Raw genomic sequence first — 20,456 nt, 5'->3', positions numbered from 1 at the left:
CACACACGGTTATCGCTCACACAGTTATCTCACGCACACACGGTTATCGCTCACGCACACGCGGTTATCGCTCACACAGTTATCTCACACACACGCACAGTTATCACACACACACACTGTTGCAACAACACTTTCACAGAAGACACCTGGGTTTTTCCACGTTGGGTTATGATGTTTACATTTAAATGTCAGTGTGATGACACTTTACACCACCAGGGGGTGTAATTTAGCAGGTTAGGCAGAGTGACTGCTCTCTCTGCTGGTGAAGATTAGGAACAGCAAGCACATGTTTTATTGGAGCAGAGAGTAATGGGCCAGCATTATTATATAGATGTTATATTATATCTATATTATGTCATATTTTTATTTATTTTATTTAACCAGGTAGGCCAGGTGAGAACAAGTTCTCATTTACAACTGCGACCTGGCCAAGATACAGCAATGCGACACAAACAACAACACAGAGTTACACATGGAATAAACAAACATACAGTCAATAACACAATAGAAAAGTCTATATACAGTGTGTGCAAATGAGGTAAGATAAGGGAGGTATGGCAATAAATAGGCCATAGTGGCGAAGTAAATACAATATACCAATTAAACACTGAAGTGATAGATGTGCAAGTGGAGATAGTGGGGTACAAAGGAGCAAAAAAAATATGGGGATGAGGTAGCTGTATGGGCTATTTACAGATGGGCTATGTACAGGTACAATGATCTGTGAGCTGCTCTGACAGCTGATGCTTAAAGTTAGTGAGGGAGATGTGAGTCTCCAGCTTCAGTGATTTTTGCAATTAGTTCCAGTCATTGGCAGCAGAGAACTGGAAGGAAAGGCGGCCAAATAAGGAATAGGCTTTGGGGATGACCAGTGAAATATACCTGCTGGAGCGCGTGCTACGGGTGGATGGTGACCAGTGAGCTGAGATAAGGCGGAGCTTTACCTAGCAAAGACTTATAGATGACCTGGAGCCAGTGGGTTTGGCGACAAATATGAAGCGAGGGCCAGCCGACTAGAGCATACAGGTCGCAGTGGTGGGTAGTATATGGGGCTTTGGTGACAAAACGGATGGCACTGTGATAAACTGCATCCAGTTTGCTGAGTAGAGTGTTGGAGGCTATTTTATAAATGACATCGTCGAAGTCGAGGATCGGTAGGATGGTCAGTTTTACGAGGGTATGTTTGGCAGCATGAGTGAAGGAGGCTTTGTTGTGAAATAGGAAGCCAATTATAGATTTGATTTTGGATTGGAGATGCTTAATGTGAGTCTGGAAGGAGAGTTTACAGTCTAACCAGACACCTAGGTATTTGTAGTTGTCCACATATTCTAAGTCAGAACCGTCCTGAGTAGTGATGCTGGACGGGCGGGCAGCGATCGGTTGAAGAGCATGCATTTAGTTTTACTTGCGTTTAAGAGCAGTTGGAGGCCACGGAAGGAGTGTTGTATGGCATTGAAGCTCGTTTGGAGGTTTGTTAACACAATGTCCAAAGAAGGGCCAGAAGTATACAGAATGGTGTCGTCTGCGTAGAGGTGGATCAGAGATTCACCAGCAGCAAGAGCGACATCATTGATGTATACAGAGAAAAGAGTCGGCCTGAGAATTGAACCCTGTGGCACCCCCATAGAGACTGCCAGGGGTCCGGACAACAGGCCCTCCGATTTGACACACTGAACTCTATTGGAGAAGTAGTTGGTGAACCAGGCGAGGCAATCATTTGAGAAACCAAGGCTGTCGAGTCTGCCGATGAGGATGTGGTGATTGACAGAGTCGAAAGCCTTGGCCAGGTCGATGAATACGGCTGCACAGTATTGTCTCTTATCGATGGCGGTTATGATATCGTTTAGGACCTTGAGCGTGGCTGAGGTGCACCCATGACCAGCTCGGAAACCAGATTGCATAGCGGAGATGGTACTGTGGGATTCGAAATGGTCGGCGATCTGTTTGTTGGCTTTCTTCGAAGACCTTAGAAAGGCAGGGCAGGATGGATATAGGTCTGTAGCAGTTTGGGTCTGAAGAGGGGGATGACCGTGGCAGCTTTCCAATATTTACATTGTCATTATCTATATATAATCTCTATTATATCTATTATAGTATATCGTTATTATATTATATCATTATCTATACATTATGTCATTAACAGTGGGTTAACTGCCTTGTTCAGGGGAACAGTGGGTTAGCTGCCTTGTTCAGGGGAACAGTGGGTTAACTGCCTTGTCCAGGGGAACAGTGGGTTAACTGCCTTATTCAGGGGAACAGTGGGTTAACTGCCTTGTTCAGGGGAACAGTGGGTTAACTGTCTTGTTCAGGGGAACAGTGGGTTAACTGCCTTGTTCAGGGGAACAGTGGGTTAGCTGCCTTGTTCGGGGGAACAGCGGGTTAACTGCCTTGTTCAGGGGAACAGTGGGTTAACTGCCTTGTTCAGGGGAACAGTGGGTTAACTGCCTTGTTCAGGGGAACAGTGGGTTAACTGTCTTGTTCAGGGGAACAGTGGGTTAACTGCCTTGTTCGGGGAACAGCGGGTTGACTGCCTTGTTCGGGGAACAGCGGGTTAACTGCCTTGTTCGGGGAACAGTGGGTTAACTGCCTTGTTCGGGGGAACAGCGGGTTAACTGCCTTGTTCGGGGGAACAGCGGGTTAACTGCCTTGTTCGGGGGAACAGCGGGTTAACTGCCTTGTTCGGGGAACAGCGGGTTAACTGCCTTGTTCGGGAACAGCGGGTTAACTGCCTTGTTCGGGGAACAGCGGGTTAACTGCCTTGTTCGGGAACAGCGGTTAACTGCCTTGTTCGGGAACAGCGGGTTGACTGCCTTGTTCGGGAACAGCGGGTTGACTGCCTTGTTCGGGGGAACAGCGGGTTGACTGCCTTGTTCGGGGGAACAGCGGGTTGACTGCCTTGTTCGGGGGAACAGCGGGTTGACTGCCTTGTTCGGGGGAACAGCGGGTTGACTGCCTTGTTCGGGGGAACAGCGGGTTGACTGCCTTGTTCGGGGGCAGAACGACTGATTTTTACCTCGTCAGCTCGGGGATTTGATCTTGCAACCTTCCGGTTACTAGTCCAACGCTCCTGCCACACCATATATATTATGTCATTATATCTCATTTATCTTGATATCGATATTATATCATTATCTCTATATTTTATCTATGTTATATCATTACTATATCTATATATCTTATGATATTTCTATAGTCATTATTATATCTATATGTCATTATCTATGTTATATCATTACTATATCTATATATCTTATGATATTTCTATAGTCATTATTATATCTATATGTCATTATCTATGTTATATCATTATATCTATGTTATTTCTATTCATCTTATCAATATGTCATTATTATATTATATCTATATGTCATTATCTATATTATATCTACATATCAATATGTCATTATTATATTATATCTATATATCTATATGTCATTATCTATATTATATCTACATATCAATATGTCATTATTATATTATATCTATATATCAATATGTCATTATCTATATTATATCTACATATCTATATGTCATTATTATATCTATACATCTCTTATCTATATGTCATTATTATATCTACATATCTATATTATTTCTATTTGTCATTATTATATCTATATGTCATTATTATATCTATATATCTCTTATCTATATGTCATTATTATATCTATATCTCTTATCTTATATGTCATTATTATATCTACATCTATATTATCTATATCTATATTATATCTACATATCTATATTATATCTATACATCTCTGATCTATATGTCATTATTATATCTACATCTATATTATTTCTATATGTCATTATTTCATTATTATATCTATATATCTCTTATCTATATGTCATTATATCTACATCTATATTATTTCTATATGTCATTATTATATCTATATGTCATTATTATATCTACATCTATATTATTTCTATATATCATTATTATATCTACATCTATATTATCTATATCTATATTATATCTATACATCTATATTATATCTACATATCTATATTATATCTATACATCTCTTATCTATATGTCATTATTATATCTACATCTATATTATTTCTATATGTCATTATTATATATATATGTCATTATTATATCTACATCTATATTATTTCTATATGTCATTATTATTTCTATATATCATTATTATATCTACATCTATATTATTTCTATATATCATTATTATATCTACATCTATATTATTTCTATATGTCATTATTATTTCTATATATCATTATTATATCTACATCTATATTATTTCTATATATCATTATTATATCTACATCTATATTATTTCTATATGTCATTATTATATCTACATCTATATTATTTCTATATGTCATTATTATTTCTATATATCATTATTATATCTACATCTATATTATTTCTATATATCATTATTATATCTAAATGTCATTATTATATCTATATGTCATTATTATATCTACATCTATATTATTTCTATATATCATTATTATATCTACATCTATATTATCTATATCTATATTATATCTACATATCTATATTATATCTACATATCTATATTATATCTATACATCTCTGATCTATATGTCATTATTATATCTACATCTATATTATTTCTATATGTCATTATTATATCTACATCTATATTATTTCTATATGTCATTATTATTTCTACATCTATATTATCTATATCTATATTATATCTATACATCTCTGATCTATATGTCATTATTATATCTACATCTATATTATTTCTATATGTCATTATTATATATATATTTCATTATTATATCTACATCTATATTATTTCTATATGTCATTATTATATCTACATCTATATTATTTCTATATATCATTATTATATCTACATCTATATTATTTCTATATGTCATTATTATATCTATATGTCATTATTATATCTACATCTATATTATTTCTATATATCATTATTATATCTACATTATTTCTTAATGTCATTATTATATCTACATCTATATTATTTCTATATATCATTATTATATCTACATTATTTCGAAATGTCATTATTATATCTACATATCATTACTATATCTATACTTCTCTTATCTACAGTGAGGAGAACAAGTATTTGATACACTGCCGATTTTGCAGGTTTTCCTACTTACAAAGCATGAAGAGGTCTGTAATTTGTATCATAGGTAAACTTCAACTGTGAGAGACGGAATCTAAAACAAAAATCCAGAAAATCACATTGTATGATTTTTAAGTAATTAATTTGCATTTTATTGCATGGATGGATGGGGCAGTTAATACAGGTAATGAGTGGAGAACAGGAGGGCTTCTTAAAGAAAAACAGGTCTGTGAGAGCCGGAATACTTACTGGTTTGTAGGTGATCAAATACTTATGTCATGCAATAAAATGCAAATTAATTACTTAAAAATCATACAATGTGATTTTCTGTATTTTTGTTTTAGATTCCGTCTCTCACAGTTGAAGTGTACCTATGATAAAAATTACAGACCTCTACATGCTTTGTAAGTAGGGAAAACCTGCAGTGTATCAAATACTTGTTCTCCCCACTGTATATGTCATTATTATATCTACATATCTATATTATTTCTATGTCATTATTATTCCTATAGGTCATTATTATATCTACATATCTACATATCTATATTATATCTATACATCTCTGATCTATATGTCATTATTATATCTACATATCTATATTATATCTACATATCTATATTATATCTATACATCTCTGATCTATATGTCATTATTATATCTACATATCTATATTATATCTATATGTCATTATTATATCTACATATCTATATTATATCTATATTATATCTACATGTCTATATTATATCTACATGTCTATTTTTAACTGCTATATGATTTATATTTGTTCAGTATAAAAGGAACTATTTAGTCGGTGCTCAGTTGAATTTGTCAGTTTGCCAGTCTGCATGTCGTGTCTCTGTGGCTCTGTTTTTTCAGTCATACACTACCGGTCAAAAGTTTTAGAACACCTACTCATTCAAGGGTTTTTCTTTATTTTTACTATTTTCTACATTGTAGAATAATAATGATGACATGAAAACTATGAAATAACACATGTGGAATCATGTAGTAACCAAACAAGTGTTAAAAAAACATCAAAATATATTTGAGATTCTTCAAAGTAGCCACCTTGGTGACAGCTTTGCACACTCTTGGAATTCTCTCAACCAGCTTCATCTGGAATGGTTTTCCAACAGTCTTGAAGGAGTTCCCACATATGCTGAGCACTTGTTGGCTGCTTTTCCTTCTCTCTGCAGTCCGACTCATCCCAAAACATCTCAATTTGATTAAGGTCGGGGGATTGTGGATGCCAGGTCATCCGATACAGCACTCCATCACTCTCCTTCTTGGTAAAATAGTCGTTACACAGCCTGGAGGTGTGTTGGGTCATTGTCCTGTGGAAAAAAACAAATGATCGTCCCACTAAGCCCAAACCAGATGGGATGGCATACTACTGCAGAATTATGTGGTAGTCATGCTGTTTAAGTATGCCTTGAATTGTAAATAATTCAGTGTCACCAGCAAAGCACCATCACACCTCCTCCTCCATGCTTTATGGTGGGAAATACACATGCAGAGATCATCCGTTCACCCACACCGCGTCTCACAAAGTCACTGCGGTTGGGAACCAAAAATCTCCAATTTGAACTCCAGACCAAAGGACAAATTTCCACCAGTCTAATGTCCATTGCTTGTGTTTCTTGGCCCAAGCAAGTCTCTTCATATTATTGGTGTCCTTTAGTAGTGGTTTCTTTGCAGCAATTCAACCATGAAAGCCTGATTCACGCAGTCTCCTCTGAACAGTTAATGTTGAGATGTGTCTGTTACTTGAACTCTGTGAAGCATTTATTTGGGCTGCGTGAATCAGGCTGGTAACTAATGAACATATCCTCCGCAGCAGAGGTAACTCTGGGTCTTCCTTTCCTGTGGCGGTCCTCATGAGAGCCAGTTTCATTATAGTGCTTGATGGTTTTTGCGACTGCACTTGAAGAAACTTTCAGAGTTCTAGACATTTTCCGTATTGACTGACCTTCATGTCTTAAAGTAATGATTGACTGTCGTTTCTCTTTGCTTATTTGAGCTGTTCTTGCCATAATGTGGTCTTGGTCTTTTACCAAATAGGGCTATCTGCTGTATACCACCCCTACCATGTCACAACACAACTGACTGGCTCAAACACTTTAAGAAATTCCACAAATGAACTTTTAACAAGGCACACATGATAATTTAAATGCATTCCAGGTGACTACCTCATGAGCTGGTTGAGAGAATACCAAGCGTGTGCAAAGCTGTGAAGGCAAAGGATGGCTACTTTGAAGAATCTAAAATAGATTTTGATTTGTTTAACACTTTTTTGGTTACTACATGATTCCATATGTGCTATTTCATAGTTTTGATGTCTTCACTATTATTATACAATGTAGAAAATAGTAAAAATAAAGAAAAACCCTTGAATGAATAGGTGTTCTAAAACTTTTGACGGTAGTGTATGGCTCTATTTCCTTATCTATTATATTGTTCATTCTATTCGTCCTCTGTTATCTGTACATGGCTGTGCTGTGTGTGCAGGTTTAGAGGGCTAGTCTGACTAGGTGCAGCAGTGTAATGCTGTTGGAGAGACTATTTGACCCACTTTCCCTCCTTCCTCCCCTCTTCTTTAGGCACAGGACTCATACTCCCCTCCATTCCAGACCAAACCATTCCAGACCATACCATTCCAAATTAAACCATTCCAAACTAAACCATCCTATTACAAATTAAATCATTAAACTAAACCATACCATTCCAAACCGTTCCAAAATAAACATCCCATTCCAAACTAAACATCCCATTCCAAACTGTTCCAAACTAAACATCCCATTCCAAACTAAACATCCCATTCTAAACCGTTCCAAACTAAACATCCCATTCCAAACTAAACATCCCATTCCAAACTAAACATCCCATTCCAAACTAAACATCCCATTCCAAACCATTCCAAACTAAACATCCCATTCCAAACCATTCCAAACTAAACATCCCATTCCAAACCATTCCAAACTAAACATCCCATTCCAAACCATTCCAAACTAAACATCCCATTCCAAACCATTCCAAACCATTCCAAACTAAACATCCCATTCCAAACCATTCCAAACTAAACATCCCATTCCAAACCATTCCAAACCATTCCAAACTAAACATCCCATTCCAAACCATTCCAAACTAAACATCCCATTCCAAACCATTCCAAACTAAACATCCCATTCCAAACCATTCCAAACTAAACATCCCATTCCAAACCATTCCAAACTAAACATCCCATTCCAAACCATTCCAAACTAAACATCCCATTCCAAACCATTCCAAACCATTCCAAACTAAACATCCCATTCCAAACCATTCCAAACTAAACATCCCATTCCAAACTAAACATCCCATTCTAAACTATTCCAAACTAAACATCCCATTCCAAACTAAACATCCCATTCCAAACTAAACATCCCATTCCAAACCATTCCAAACTAAACATCCCATTCCAAACCATTCCAAACTAAACATCCCATTCCAAACTAAACATCCCATTCTAAACCATTCCAAACTAAACATCCCATTCCAAACTAAACATCCCATTCTAAACCATTCCAAACTAAACATGCCATTCCAAACTAAACATCCCATTCCAAACTTCCAAACTAAACATCCCATTCCAAACCATTCCAAACTAAACATCCCATTCTAAACCATTCCAAACTAAACATCCCATTCCAAACAAAACATCCCATTCTAAACCATTCCAAACTAAACATCCCATTCCAAACTAAACATCCCATTCCAAACTAAACATCCCATTCCAAACCATTCCAAACTAAACATCCCATTCCAAACCATTCCAAACTAAACATCCCATTCCAAACCATTCCAAACTAAACATCCCATTCCAAACCATTCCAAACTAAACATCCCATTCCAAACCATTCCAAACCATTCCAAACTAAACATCCCATTCCAAACCATTCCAAACTAAACATCCCATTCAAACTAAACATCCCATTCTAAACCGTTCCAAACTAAACATCCCATTCCAAACTAAACATCCCATTCCAAACTAAACATCCCATTCCAAACCATTCCAAACTAAACATCCCATTCCAAACCATTCCAAACTAAACATCCCATTCCAAACTAAACATCCCATTCTAAACCATTCCAAACTAAACATCCCATTCCAAACTAAACATCCCATTCTAAACCATTCCAAACTAAACATGCCATTCCAAACTAAACATCCCATTCCAAACCGTTCCAAACTAAACATCCCATTCCAAACCATTCCAAACTAAACATCCCATTCTAAACCATTCCAAACTAAACATCCCATTCCAAACTAAACATCCCATTCCAAACCATTCCAAACTAAACATCCCATTCCAAACCATTCCAAACTAAACATCCCATTCCAAACCATTCCAAACTAAACATCCCATTCCAAACCATTCCAAACCATTCCAAACTAAACATCCCATTCCAAACCATTCCAAACTAAACATCCCATTCCAAACCATTCCAAACCATTCCAAACTAAACATCCCATTCCAAACCATTCCAAACTAAACATCCCATTCCAAACCATTCCAAACTAAACATCCCATTCCAAACCATTCCAAACTAAACATCCCATTCCAAACCATTCCAAACTAAACATCCCATTCCAAACCATTCCAAACCATTCCAAACTAAACATCCCATTCCAAACCATTCCAAACTAAACATCCCATTCCAAACTAAACATCCCATTCTAAACCGTTCCAAACTAAACATCCCATTCCAAACTAAACATCCCATTCCAAACTAAACATCCCATTCCAAACCATTCCAAACTAAACATCCCATTCCAAACCATTCCAAACTAAACATCCCATTCCAAACTAAACATCCCATTCTAAACCATTCCAAACTAAACATCCCATTCCAAACTAAACATCCCATTCTAAACCATTCCAAACTAAACATGCCATTCCAAACTAAACATCCCATTCCAAACCGTTCCAAACTAAACATCCCATTCCAAACCATTCCAAACTAAACATCCCATTCCAAACCATTCCAAACTAAACATCCCATTCTAAACCATTCCAAACTAAACATCCCATTCTAAACCATTCCAAACTAAACATCCCATTCTAAATCAAACCATCCCTCTGTTCTAATCTATTAGTTCATAAACATTTCAATCATCATGAATAAATCTTTAAAATGCCCCTACTCCCCTTAACCTTTGAAACTAAAGTGATTTTATTTTTTCCCTCCCTGGTGTGGTTTTATGCTACGGGGCGTTCTGTACTGATACACAAAGCCACTATGTTCTGGAATAGGAATGGGTTCTGGAATAGGAATGTCAATGTGTGTGCTTGTGGAGGATGGTACTGTGCTTAGTGGTGTTGCTAGCTGTTAAACTAACATTTTGTAGCCTATTAGCCGTTAGCTCCGAAGACTAAACTTGTGTTGATTTTTCTTGAGGAGTCCGTATGAGGGAGAGGGTCAGGATGAGGAAAGCAGGTGAGACTCAAACCAACCATCCCTCAATCAATCAATCAATCAGACCTAATCAGTAGATCTCGGAGGGATAGATATGATTGGATTAAAGGGTGATTTGGTAAATTTATTCGGTAAATGGTTGACAAACCTTAGTTTTAACCAATCAGGGATGAAGTTTCTGAATGTTAGCGAATGGGTGTGTGAGACGTAGGCATGTACATGCATGGTTAGAGGTTGTGTGTGTGTGTGTGTGTGTGTGTGTGTGTGTGTGTGTCAGGGCTATTTAAGTCATATTGGGTGTTGTCCTTACCTTATCTCCCTGTTTCTCCTAATCATCTCATTCCTCACTCTGTTTCTCTCTCTCCTCCTCTCTGCCCCCCTGTCCAACCCCTACTCCCCCTGCCTCCCTCTCCAACCCCCTACTCCCCTCTCTCCCCCTGCCCCCTCCGTCTCTCCCCATGCCCCCTGTCCAACCCCCTACTCCCCCTGCCTCCCTCTCCAACCCCCTACTCCCCTGCCTCCCTCTCCAACCCCCTACTCCCCTCTCTCCTCCTGCCCCCTCCGTCTCCCCCTGCCTCCCTCTCCAACCCCCTACTCCCCCTGCCTCCCTCTCCAACCCCCTACTCCCCTCTCTCGTCCTGCCCCCTCTCCCTCTCTCCTCCTGCCCCCTCCGCCTCTCTCCTCCTGCCCCCTCCGCCTCTCTCGTCCTGCCCCCTCTCCCTCTTGCTTTCATCCCTCCACTCTCTCCTCCTATAGGTCGATGCTGAGCAGCACCGTCGACAAATCAGAGAAGAGCGGCGTCCTAGGCTCCTCCCACAGCGGCAGCGGAGACGAAAACAAGGATAATTCCTCCCCCGTTTCCGGTACCGCCACCCCGCCACCGAAGGACCCGTCGACCAAACCGCGTTCCCTCCGGTTCACCTGGTCCATGAAGACCACGTCCTCTTTGGATCCCGGGGAGATGATGAGAGAGATCCGGAAGGTTCTAGAATCCAACAGCTGTGAGTACGAGCTGCGGGAGCGCTACATGCTGCTGTGCATCTTCGGGAACCCTTCCCGGGACGACTTCGTCCAATGGGAGATGGAGGTGTGCAAGCTGCCCCGCCTCTCACTGAACGGCGTGCGCTTCAAAAGGATCTCCGGGACGTCGATCGCGTTTAAGAACATCGCGTCGAAGATCGCTAACGAGCTCAAACTGTGAGACGGAGCGATTTTACACATGTGGATAGAGAGAAGAGACTGAATGAGAAGGATGTTGTACTGGGTAGGTGGGAGGGGTTCAGTGTTTGACAAGTTAATGGGTGGAGTGAATGTTCTTCTGCTGGGGGTGGTTCTGTCTAGTTTTTTTTTCCTCTGTTGAGGTTTGTGTTTTAGAACCTCTGGGTTCTCGTCTTCTAGATCCACTGCATGTTGGTTCTGCCGCTATCTCTCTTCACCTGGTGGTTGTACACACTCTGCCTCTCTCTCGCTGCCCCACACACACACACAGACACACACTGTACTGAGGGGAGGGAGTCTGAACACATCGTCATACCTGCTCCGAGGCTCTTCTCCTGTCGGTTCTACTTCAATGGGTTCTAGACTGGGTTACACTCAAAGAGTTCTAAAGAGAACAGAGCGGACCGACTTGATGCTGGAAATAAACTAACTCAACGCTGGAACGGTTCTCCTGTTCTCTGACCCAAATGGACTCCCCCCGGAATCTGAACTGTAGAAGACATCACAGGCCTTTGGTGGAAGGACCCACTTTCTGCCCGTTTGATGTGAGGGGAGAATGTCAAGACACTGCTCTGTTTTAAGTCTCTCTCACACACACACACACGCCAAACTGGACCCTTAATGACTGGATGTTTTGAATCCAAACACACCAGGCTCCTCCCCCCCGCCCATGTCCCTCAACCCTCACTTTTTTTCATCAGGGGTGACATCATCCCCCTTTCATTCAGTCACAGGCCAATAGACTTGATTCACCATTGGACGACAACACTTTGTTGTTGGTTTTTAAGGTCAAAAGGTTGTACACTGGAAGAAAAAAAAGGGGAATTTCCTTTCTTTATAGAAGACAAATGTAGTTCTTCTCGTTGCTGTTCTATTATGACAAAGAAACTTGTTAATGATCGATGGGGTTGTATCACGCTTCTGTACAGAGAGAACACACAGCAGCCATCTTTCTACTCCCATCTCTCCCCAAGGAGTAGTATGTTCAGATATTCAGCCTTTTATCAATCAGTATTTCATTTTAAAATTGATCTCTGAACAAATTAATTTAGAACTTCTTGATTTGTTTTAGTGTTTTTAATCACTTTGTTTGGGCTAAGGAACGCCTCACCTGAGCTCCCACCCCACCCCGCTGGGCATCTTCCTGACTGGGTGATGAAGACTACTGCTCGTTCACTTTGAGGTGGATTTATTTTCTGTAGGATGGGTTGGGTTTTGATAATGTGAACATGTTGCCGCTGCCTTTCTGTAGGATGAGGCCAAACGTTGTGTCACTGTGCCCACCTTGTGACCGACTATTCTTGTCGTCAGCGGCGTTGATTCTATTTAGTAGGAGCTCTCTCCCTCCGCCAGTGGAAAAGAGTGAGGGGTTTGCTGAGTAATCTCTAGCCAAATGATGGGGGACGGTGTACCTGAGCAAAACGCCTCGGTTCTTTGTTTAAAAAGTCGTTCTGTTAAATCATTGTTTTAAGGTGCTGTCTTTACTCTTGCTGTTATGACTATATTTCAGTGTTGATTTATTTTACATTTTTTTTGCTGTAATTTGAGTCCGACATTTTAACCAGTATTTGGTTGGGAGAGACGGGGGAGTTGACTCCAAATGTATTTGTTTTTGTGCAAAAGAAATTATGGAAAGTAATAAAAAGTTGGTTGCATTTAGGCCAGTAACAAAAGTGTGTATTTAACAAATGTAATTCAGTGGAAACAATATGGTTGTAATTTTGTTTTATTCCAAAAGAAAATATCCTGAAAACATTAACAAGCAAATCCAGTCTCAAACTTCATGAACATTACCTGTTGCTAAACACAGTCAAGTCATTTGTAGCCACAAGTATTTGAAACCTGTGTCCCAAATGGCACCATAACTCCTTATGGGTCCTCTGGTCAAAAGTAGTGCACTATGTAGGGAATAGGGTGCCAGACGTATCACGAAAGATCTGCGTTATAGCTCGATTTGAAATTTAAAAACTGCAACGCTGCATATGTCAGGTTCAGAAATGACTTTTTTTTTGTGTATTTTCACCCCAATTGGTAGTTACAGTCTTGTCTCATCACTTGCAACTCCCGTACAGACTCAGGAGAGGCGAAGGTCAAGAGCTGTGCATCCTCTTCCAAAACACAACCAAGCTGCACTGCTCCTTGCCACAATGCCCATCCAACCCTACGAGTATTTCAGCTTCACATTTTGTTCTCAGATGACACCTGTGAATTGTACAGTACTATCCCCTACATAGCACACAACTGTAACCAGAGCTAAATACAACTGCCATTTGAGACTTATTTTTTTGTGCTTTTAATCAAAAACAGGTCTCTGTTCCATATCCACACTAGCATGCTACTTAGAATGGAGAAATGCATGAGCCTTGGGATTACAAATGCATCCTATTCCCTAATATAGTGCACTACATTGGACCAGGACCTTATAGGGATTTGATCCAAAGTAGTGCACTATATATAGGGATGTCTACCTACTTAGAGATCACCTAACAAAAGAATGCTGCAGTCATAAGACCAACAATACGTGGATCTGGTAGAAGAGGGATGTCTTCCTGGTTCCCCTGTGGAATCATTAGTTCAGCACCTTGTAGTGTGGAACTGGAACCTGGGTGTGTTTTGCCAGAGTTCGTTCTGTTTTGTCATGGAGACTGTGTGTGTGTGTGTGGGGGGGTTCTGTTGTCATGGCATCCATCACCACAATCCAGTGTATCTTTTCCTTGAGGGTTTTGGTATTCTGAAAGTTCTGTTCTTTGGGGAGGAGGGATGGGTGAAATACAGGGTCACCGTTGCCGTGGGTAACCAGTCACATCTGTGCTGGTTGCTATGGAGACAGCCGTGAGGCATGTGTGGGCATGTCCTATTTTCTGCTGAGGGGGGCGGGGGGCAGGAACAGAAGGATGGATGACCCAAGCCTCAGATGGAAGTATGGTTGTGCAGTTGGTTTATAATTGTGAGTCAGAACTGATACAGAGGGGACTTAATGAGAGGCTTCTGAACCAAACAGACTGGTGGGGCTTAGAACTCAACTAACTAACTGCATTCTGATTTCTATTGTTCCATCATAATGGATAAACACTCCCACTAGCAGCACAATCTACCCATCTGAGTATACAAGAGCCCCTCCCTAAATATACAAGAGTCCCCTCCTTTCTGTCAGTGAGAGTTGGTTTGCTCTACTTTGAGCCCTACCAGTGAGGGAGGCTGACCAGCGCCAGAGCAAGCAGGAGGAGAGGAGCGGAGGTTGTTTCCTAGTTCCCTACGGAGACTAGAGCTCCCCTGTTGGCCCGGAGCCACGACTGCAGGACGGATCAACGGGGGAGGGGGATGATTGTGGGGGTTCGGGTCTGGAGGGGTCGGGTCTGGAGCGGGGGCTGCCGGAGAAGGCTGGGGGGGCAGAGGGGGAGCCGGGCGCAGTAAGGGGGAGGCTGGGAGAGGGAAGGAGGAGGGGTGTGGTTGTTGGATGAAGGGGGAGGGGGAGTTGGCGTCACCGCAGGGGGGAGTAATGTCTTCCAGCTTTATCTGGAAGGGAGGAGAAGGGGGGGGGGTTAGATCAGCAACAGACTTGTCAAACTTTCACCAAAACAAACCCTCACCCCCTCCTGACCTCTTCCTCCTCTGCTCCTCCCCTCTCTTCGTTTCTACTACGACTCCCACAAGGCCCCTGTGTGGAGGCTACGTCTTGTTCCGCCTGCCACTCCTTGACGACCTCGTCCAGATTGAATCGCCGTCGGTAACTAACGAAGAAGGAGCTCACCTGGGCCAGAGTTTTGTTACCGATTACCTCGGCAACCACCGCCAAGTCCTTACCATAGCGACGGATAGCTGAGGGGAGAACAGGGTGTTGAATGTTGTGATCTGAAACGTATCAAACTGTTTCTTCTGTGAGTTATATTTGCCAGAATACAATAATTTCCTGTGTTAAAGAAAAGGATTGAGTTGTATTTTTTTGGGGGGGTGTTAACTCACCCTGTACCGCTAGCAGCTGTTCCTCAGTGGACCAACGAGAGTTCATCTTGGGAGCTGGCTGGAGAGAGAGGAGGAAGAGTTGGTTATAAATAAACTGTTTTCATTATGACCTAGACAACCAGGTGAGGTGAGTTCCTAGTGAATTTATTATGACCTAGACAACCAGGTGAGGGGAGTTCCTAGCGAATCCATTATGACCTAGACAACCAGGTGAGGGGAGTTAGACAACCAGGTGAGGGGAGTTCTAGCGAATCCATTATGACCTAGACAACCAGGTGAGGTGAGTTCCTAGCGAATTTATTATGACCTAGACAACCAGGTGAGGGGAGTTCCTAGCGAATCCATTATGACCTAGACAACCAGGTGAGGGGAGTTCCTAGCGAATCCATTATGACCTAGACAACCAGGTGAGGGGAGTTCCTAGCGAATCCATTATGACCTAGACAACCAGGTGAGGGGAGTTCCTAGCGAATCCATTATGACCTAGACAACCAGGTGAGGGGAGTTCCTAGCGAATCCATTATGACCTAGACAACCAGGTGAGGGGAGTTCCTAGCGAATCCATTATGACCTAGACAACCAGGTGAGGGGAGTTCCTAGCGAATCCATTATGACCTAGACAACCAGGTGAGGAGTTCCTAGCGAATCCATTATGACCTAGACAACCAGGTGAGGGGAGTTCCTAGCGAATCCATTATGACCTAGACAACCAGGTGAGGGGAGTTCCTAGCGAATCCATTATGACCTAGACAACCAGGTGAGGGGAGTTCCTAGCGAATCCATTATGACCTAGACAACCAGGTGAGGGGAGTTCCTAGCGAATCCATTATGACCTAGACAACCAGGTGAGGGGAGTTCCTAGCGAATCCATTATGACCTCGACAACCAGGTGAGGGGAGTTCCTAACTAATCCATTATGACCTAGACAACCAGGTGAGGGGAGTTCCTAACTAATCCATTATGACCTAGACAACCAGGTCAGGGTGTAGATCAGGGGGTGTCAAACTCATTTTTGCCCACGGGCTGTATTCTGTCTTCAATGAGGTCCGGAGAGCCGTACTGAAAATGTGTTCCATTTCCTTGCCATCAAAATTTAACAAAAATAGTCCCAATATCCATCGATTTGATGCTCACTGACTCAAGTGATTATTAGAGCTGGACAGTCAAGAAGATGTTGGAATGTAGGCCCATTATATACAGTACCAGTCACATGGAAATGCATTCCAGGTAACTACCTCATGAATCTGGTTGAGAGAATGCAAAGTTGTCAAGGCAAAGGGTGGCTACTTTGAAGAATCTAAAATCTATTTTTGATTTGTTTAACACTTTTTTTGGTTCCGACATGATTCCATGTGTTATTTCACAGTTTTGATGTCTTGACTGTTATTCTACAATGTAGAAAATAATGACTAACCCTTAGTTGTGTCCAAACTTTTGACTGGTAATCTATATATATATATATAACATTTTACCCTCTTTTTCGTGATATCCAATTGGTAGTTACAATCTTGTCTCATCGCTGCAACTCCACAACGGGCTCGTGAGAGGCGACGGTCGAAAGTCGTGCGTCCTCCCGAAACAACATGACCCCCCCCTGCCCGCGCTACTTACCACCCGCTCGCTGAAACCAGCTGCGCCAATATGTCAGAGGAAACGCGGTTCAACTTAAGTCAGCTTGCAGGCGCCCAGCCCACAACAAGGAGTCGCTAGAGCGCGATAAGCTAAGGAAAGCCACCTTCCTCTAACCCGGATGACAGCACTGGGACAATTGTGCGCCAACCTAAGGGACTCACGGTCGTCTGTGACACAACCTGAGATCCCATTATCGTTTCGATTTGGTTCAAAAATTTTAAAAGGTTTAACATGTTTTACTCTAACCACCCACGGGCCAGATTGGACCCACCCGTGTTTGACACCACTAGTATAAATGAAGGAACTTTAGCCTATTGAGACACACCCCTGGTGAAGAGAAGACCTACCTGGGTATCTCCGGAAGACAGGGAAGAGGAAGTTAAAGAAGGAAATGAATGTACCCCTGTAGGACGCAGGCTGTCGATGCCCTCGTCTAGACAGTGTTTCATACTACTGTTGTTCTGCTTAATACTCTGGACCTGAGACGGGGAGAGACACAGAGAGAATCTATTACTCTATAAGTGATATCTGTGTCTGCATCGGTGTGTGTGTGTGTGTGTGTGTGTGTGTGGTCTGTGTGTATACCCGTCTCTTGAGTGACACCAGGTGTGTGTCTAGCTGTCTGCCAGAGCCATGGTGGTGATTGGCTGACACAGCCATGATGTCCTTGGGGTTCAGATGCATGCCTTTACAGAGGAGAGAGTAGCATGTTGAGAGAGACAGAGAGAGAGACACAGAGAGAGAGAGAGAGACCGAGAGAGAGACACAGAGACAGAGATGAGGAGGAGAGAGAGAGATGAGGAGGAGAGAGAGAGAGACAGATGAGGAGGAGAGAGAGAGAGAGAGGAGGAGAGAGAGGAGAGAGAGACAGAGATGAGGAGGAGAGAGAGAGAGAGAGAGACAGAGATGAGGAGGAGAGAGAGAGAGAGAGAGACAGAGATGAGGAGGAGAGAGAGAGAGAGACAGAGATGAGGAGGAGAGAGAGAGAGAGACAGAGATGAGAGAGAGAGAGAGAGACAGAGATGAGGAGGAGAGAGAGAGAGAGACAGAGATGAGGAGGAGAGAGAGAGAGAGAGATGAGGAGAGAAAGAGAGAGAGATGAGGAGGAGAGAAAGAGAGAGAGATGAGGAGAGAGAGAGAGAGAGGGAACATGTATTATACTCTGTCACGATTTTATTGGCAACTGCAAGGAGATATTTTATTATACTGATTAACAACATTTGCATAGAAGATTCAATCTCTTCTTTTATAAAAGTGTGCATAGTCTCTAAGTAATGAGGTCATGCATGAGGCAGAATATGGAATGTAGTGGAAACCAGACGGGAGGGGAGGTGAGGGAGACGAAGAAGGGAATTCATTTTTGGTGGTGAGGGAGACGAAGTGAATTACCAACGGGTTTTTGCAGACAATCAGCATTGAAATCATCTTATTTTCTGTTATGATTTGCCCATTATCACAAAGTACTAGGGAAGTGAATTGATGTGAATTACAAAGCCATATTGAGGTCAAGACCCTTGAGGATTTAAAGACTCTCATACTTCAAAACAAGTTTCAAGAATTGCCTTCACGACAGAGTTGCGACCTACATTTATGAGCACAAGGATCTCACTTGAGAAAGCTGCTGATGTTTGTGATGACACATAAAATCACCTTCACAAACAAAGCACCCTGTAGTTAAACTTCTTTTTTTTCTCGTATCCACTCTCCATTGGGTCTCTGGTGGGGACTGGGAACACTCCAGCCCATTGGGTCTCTGGTGGGGACTGGGAACACTCCAGCCCATTGGGTCTCTGGTGGGGACTGGGAACACTCCAGCCCATTGGGTCTCTGGTGGGGACTGGGAACACTCCAGCCCATTAGGTCTCCGGTGGGGACTGGGAACACTCTCCAGCCCATTAAGTCTCCGGTGGGGACTGGGAACTCTCCAGCCCATTAGGTCTCCGGTGGGGACTGGGAACACTCCAGCCCATTAGGTCTCCGGTGGGGACTGGGAACACTCCAGCCCATTAGGTCTCCGGTGGGGACTGGGAACACTCCAGCCCATTAGGTCTCCGGTGGGGACTGGGAACACTCCAGCCCATTAGGTCTCGGGTGGGGACTGGGAACACTCTCCAGCCCATTAGGTCTCTGGTGGGGACTGGGAACACTCCAGCCCATTGGGTCTCTGGTGGGGACTGGGAACTCTCCAGCCCATTGGGTCTCTGGTGGGGACTGGGAACACTCCAGCCCATTGGGTCTCTGGTGGGGACTGGGAACACTCCAGCCCATTGGGTCTCTGGTGGGGACTGGGAACACTCCAGCCCATTGGGTCTCTGGTGGGGACTGGGAACACTCTCCAGCCCATTGGGTCTCTGGTGGGGACTGGGAACACTCCAGCCCATTAGGTCTCTGGTGGGGACTGGGAACACTCCAGCCCATTAGGTCTCTGGTGGGGACTGGGAACACTCCAGCCCATTAGGTCTCTGGTGGGGACTGGGAACACTCTCCAGCCCATTAGGTCTCTGGTGGGGACTGGGAACACTCTCCAGCCCATTGGGTCTCTGGTGGGGACTGGGAACACTCCAGCCCATTGGGTCTCTGGTGGGGACTGGGAACACTCCAGCCCATTGGGTCTCTGGTGGGGACTGGGAACACTCCAGCCCATTGGGTCTCTGGTGGGGACTGGGAACACTCCAGCCCATTGGGTCTCTGGTGGGGACTGGGAACACTCCAGCCCATTGGGTCTCTGGTGGGGACTGGGAACACTCCAGCCCATTGGGTCTCTGGTGGGGACTGGGAACACTCTCCAGCCCATTGGGTCTCGGGTGGGGACTGGGAACACTCTCCAGCCCATTGGGTCTCCGGTGGGGACTGGGAACACTCTCCAGCCCATTGGGTCTCCGGTGGGGACTGGGAACACTCTCCAGCCCATTAGGTCTCCGGTGGGGACTGGGAACACTCTCCAGCCCATTAGGTCTCCGGTGGGGACTGGGAACACTCTCCAGCCCATTAGGTCTCCGGTGGGGACTGGGAACACTCTCCAGCCCATTGGGTCTCCGGTGGGGACTGGGAACACTCTCCAGCCCATTGGGTCTCCGG

General features: G+C 42.8%; 2 protein-coding genes across 2 annotated transcripts in view; one reads left to right on the top strand and one right to left on the bottom strand.

Annotated features, from left to right (window-relative positions):
- mark2b (MAP/microtubule affinity-regulating kinase 2b) overlaps window positions 1–13,443 on the top strand; it is a 105,901-nt gene extending 92,458 nt beyond the window's left edge. The window contains exons 19-20 of the mRNA XM_065025240.1: window positions 10,551–10,586; window positions 11,322–13,443. Of these exons, the coding sequence (XP_064881312.1) occupies window positions 10,551–10,586; window positions 11,322–11,766 (481 nt within the window). The 3' untranslated portion in view covers window positions 11,767–13,443. The remainder of the gene's footprint in view (window positions 1–10,550; window positions 10,587–11,321) is intronic.
- rcor2 (REST corepressor 2) overlaps window positions 13,300–20,456 on the bottom strand; it is a 27,536-nt gene continuing 20,379 nt past the window's right edge. Inside the window, 7 exon segments of the mRNA XM_029649560.2 lie at window positions 13,300–15,118; window positions 15,121–15,176; window positions 15,178–15,299; window positions 15,385–15,602; window positions 15,747–15,804; window positions 17,780–17,857; window positions 17,964–18,064. Of these exon segments, the coding sequence (XP_029505420.2) occupies window positions 14,934–15,118; window positions 15,121–15,176; window positions 15,178–15,299; window positions 15,385–15,602; window positions 15,747–15,804; window positions 17,780–17,857; window positions 17,964–18,064 (818 nt within the window). The 3' untranslated portion in view covers window positions 13,300–14,933.

The sequence above is a fragment of the Oncorhynchus nerka genome, linkage group LG12, assembly GCF_034236695.1.
Source record: "Oncorhynchus nerka isolate Pitt River linkage group LG12, Oner_Uvic_2.0, whole genome shotgun sequence".
Classification (NCBI taxonomy): Eukaryota; Metazoa; Chordata; class Actinopteri; order Salmoniformes; family Salmonidae; genus Oncorhynchus; species Oncorhynchus nerka.
The sequence above is the reverse complement of the archived record's forward strand: the minus strand, read 5'-3'. Positions and strand labels throughout refer to the sequence as shown.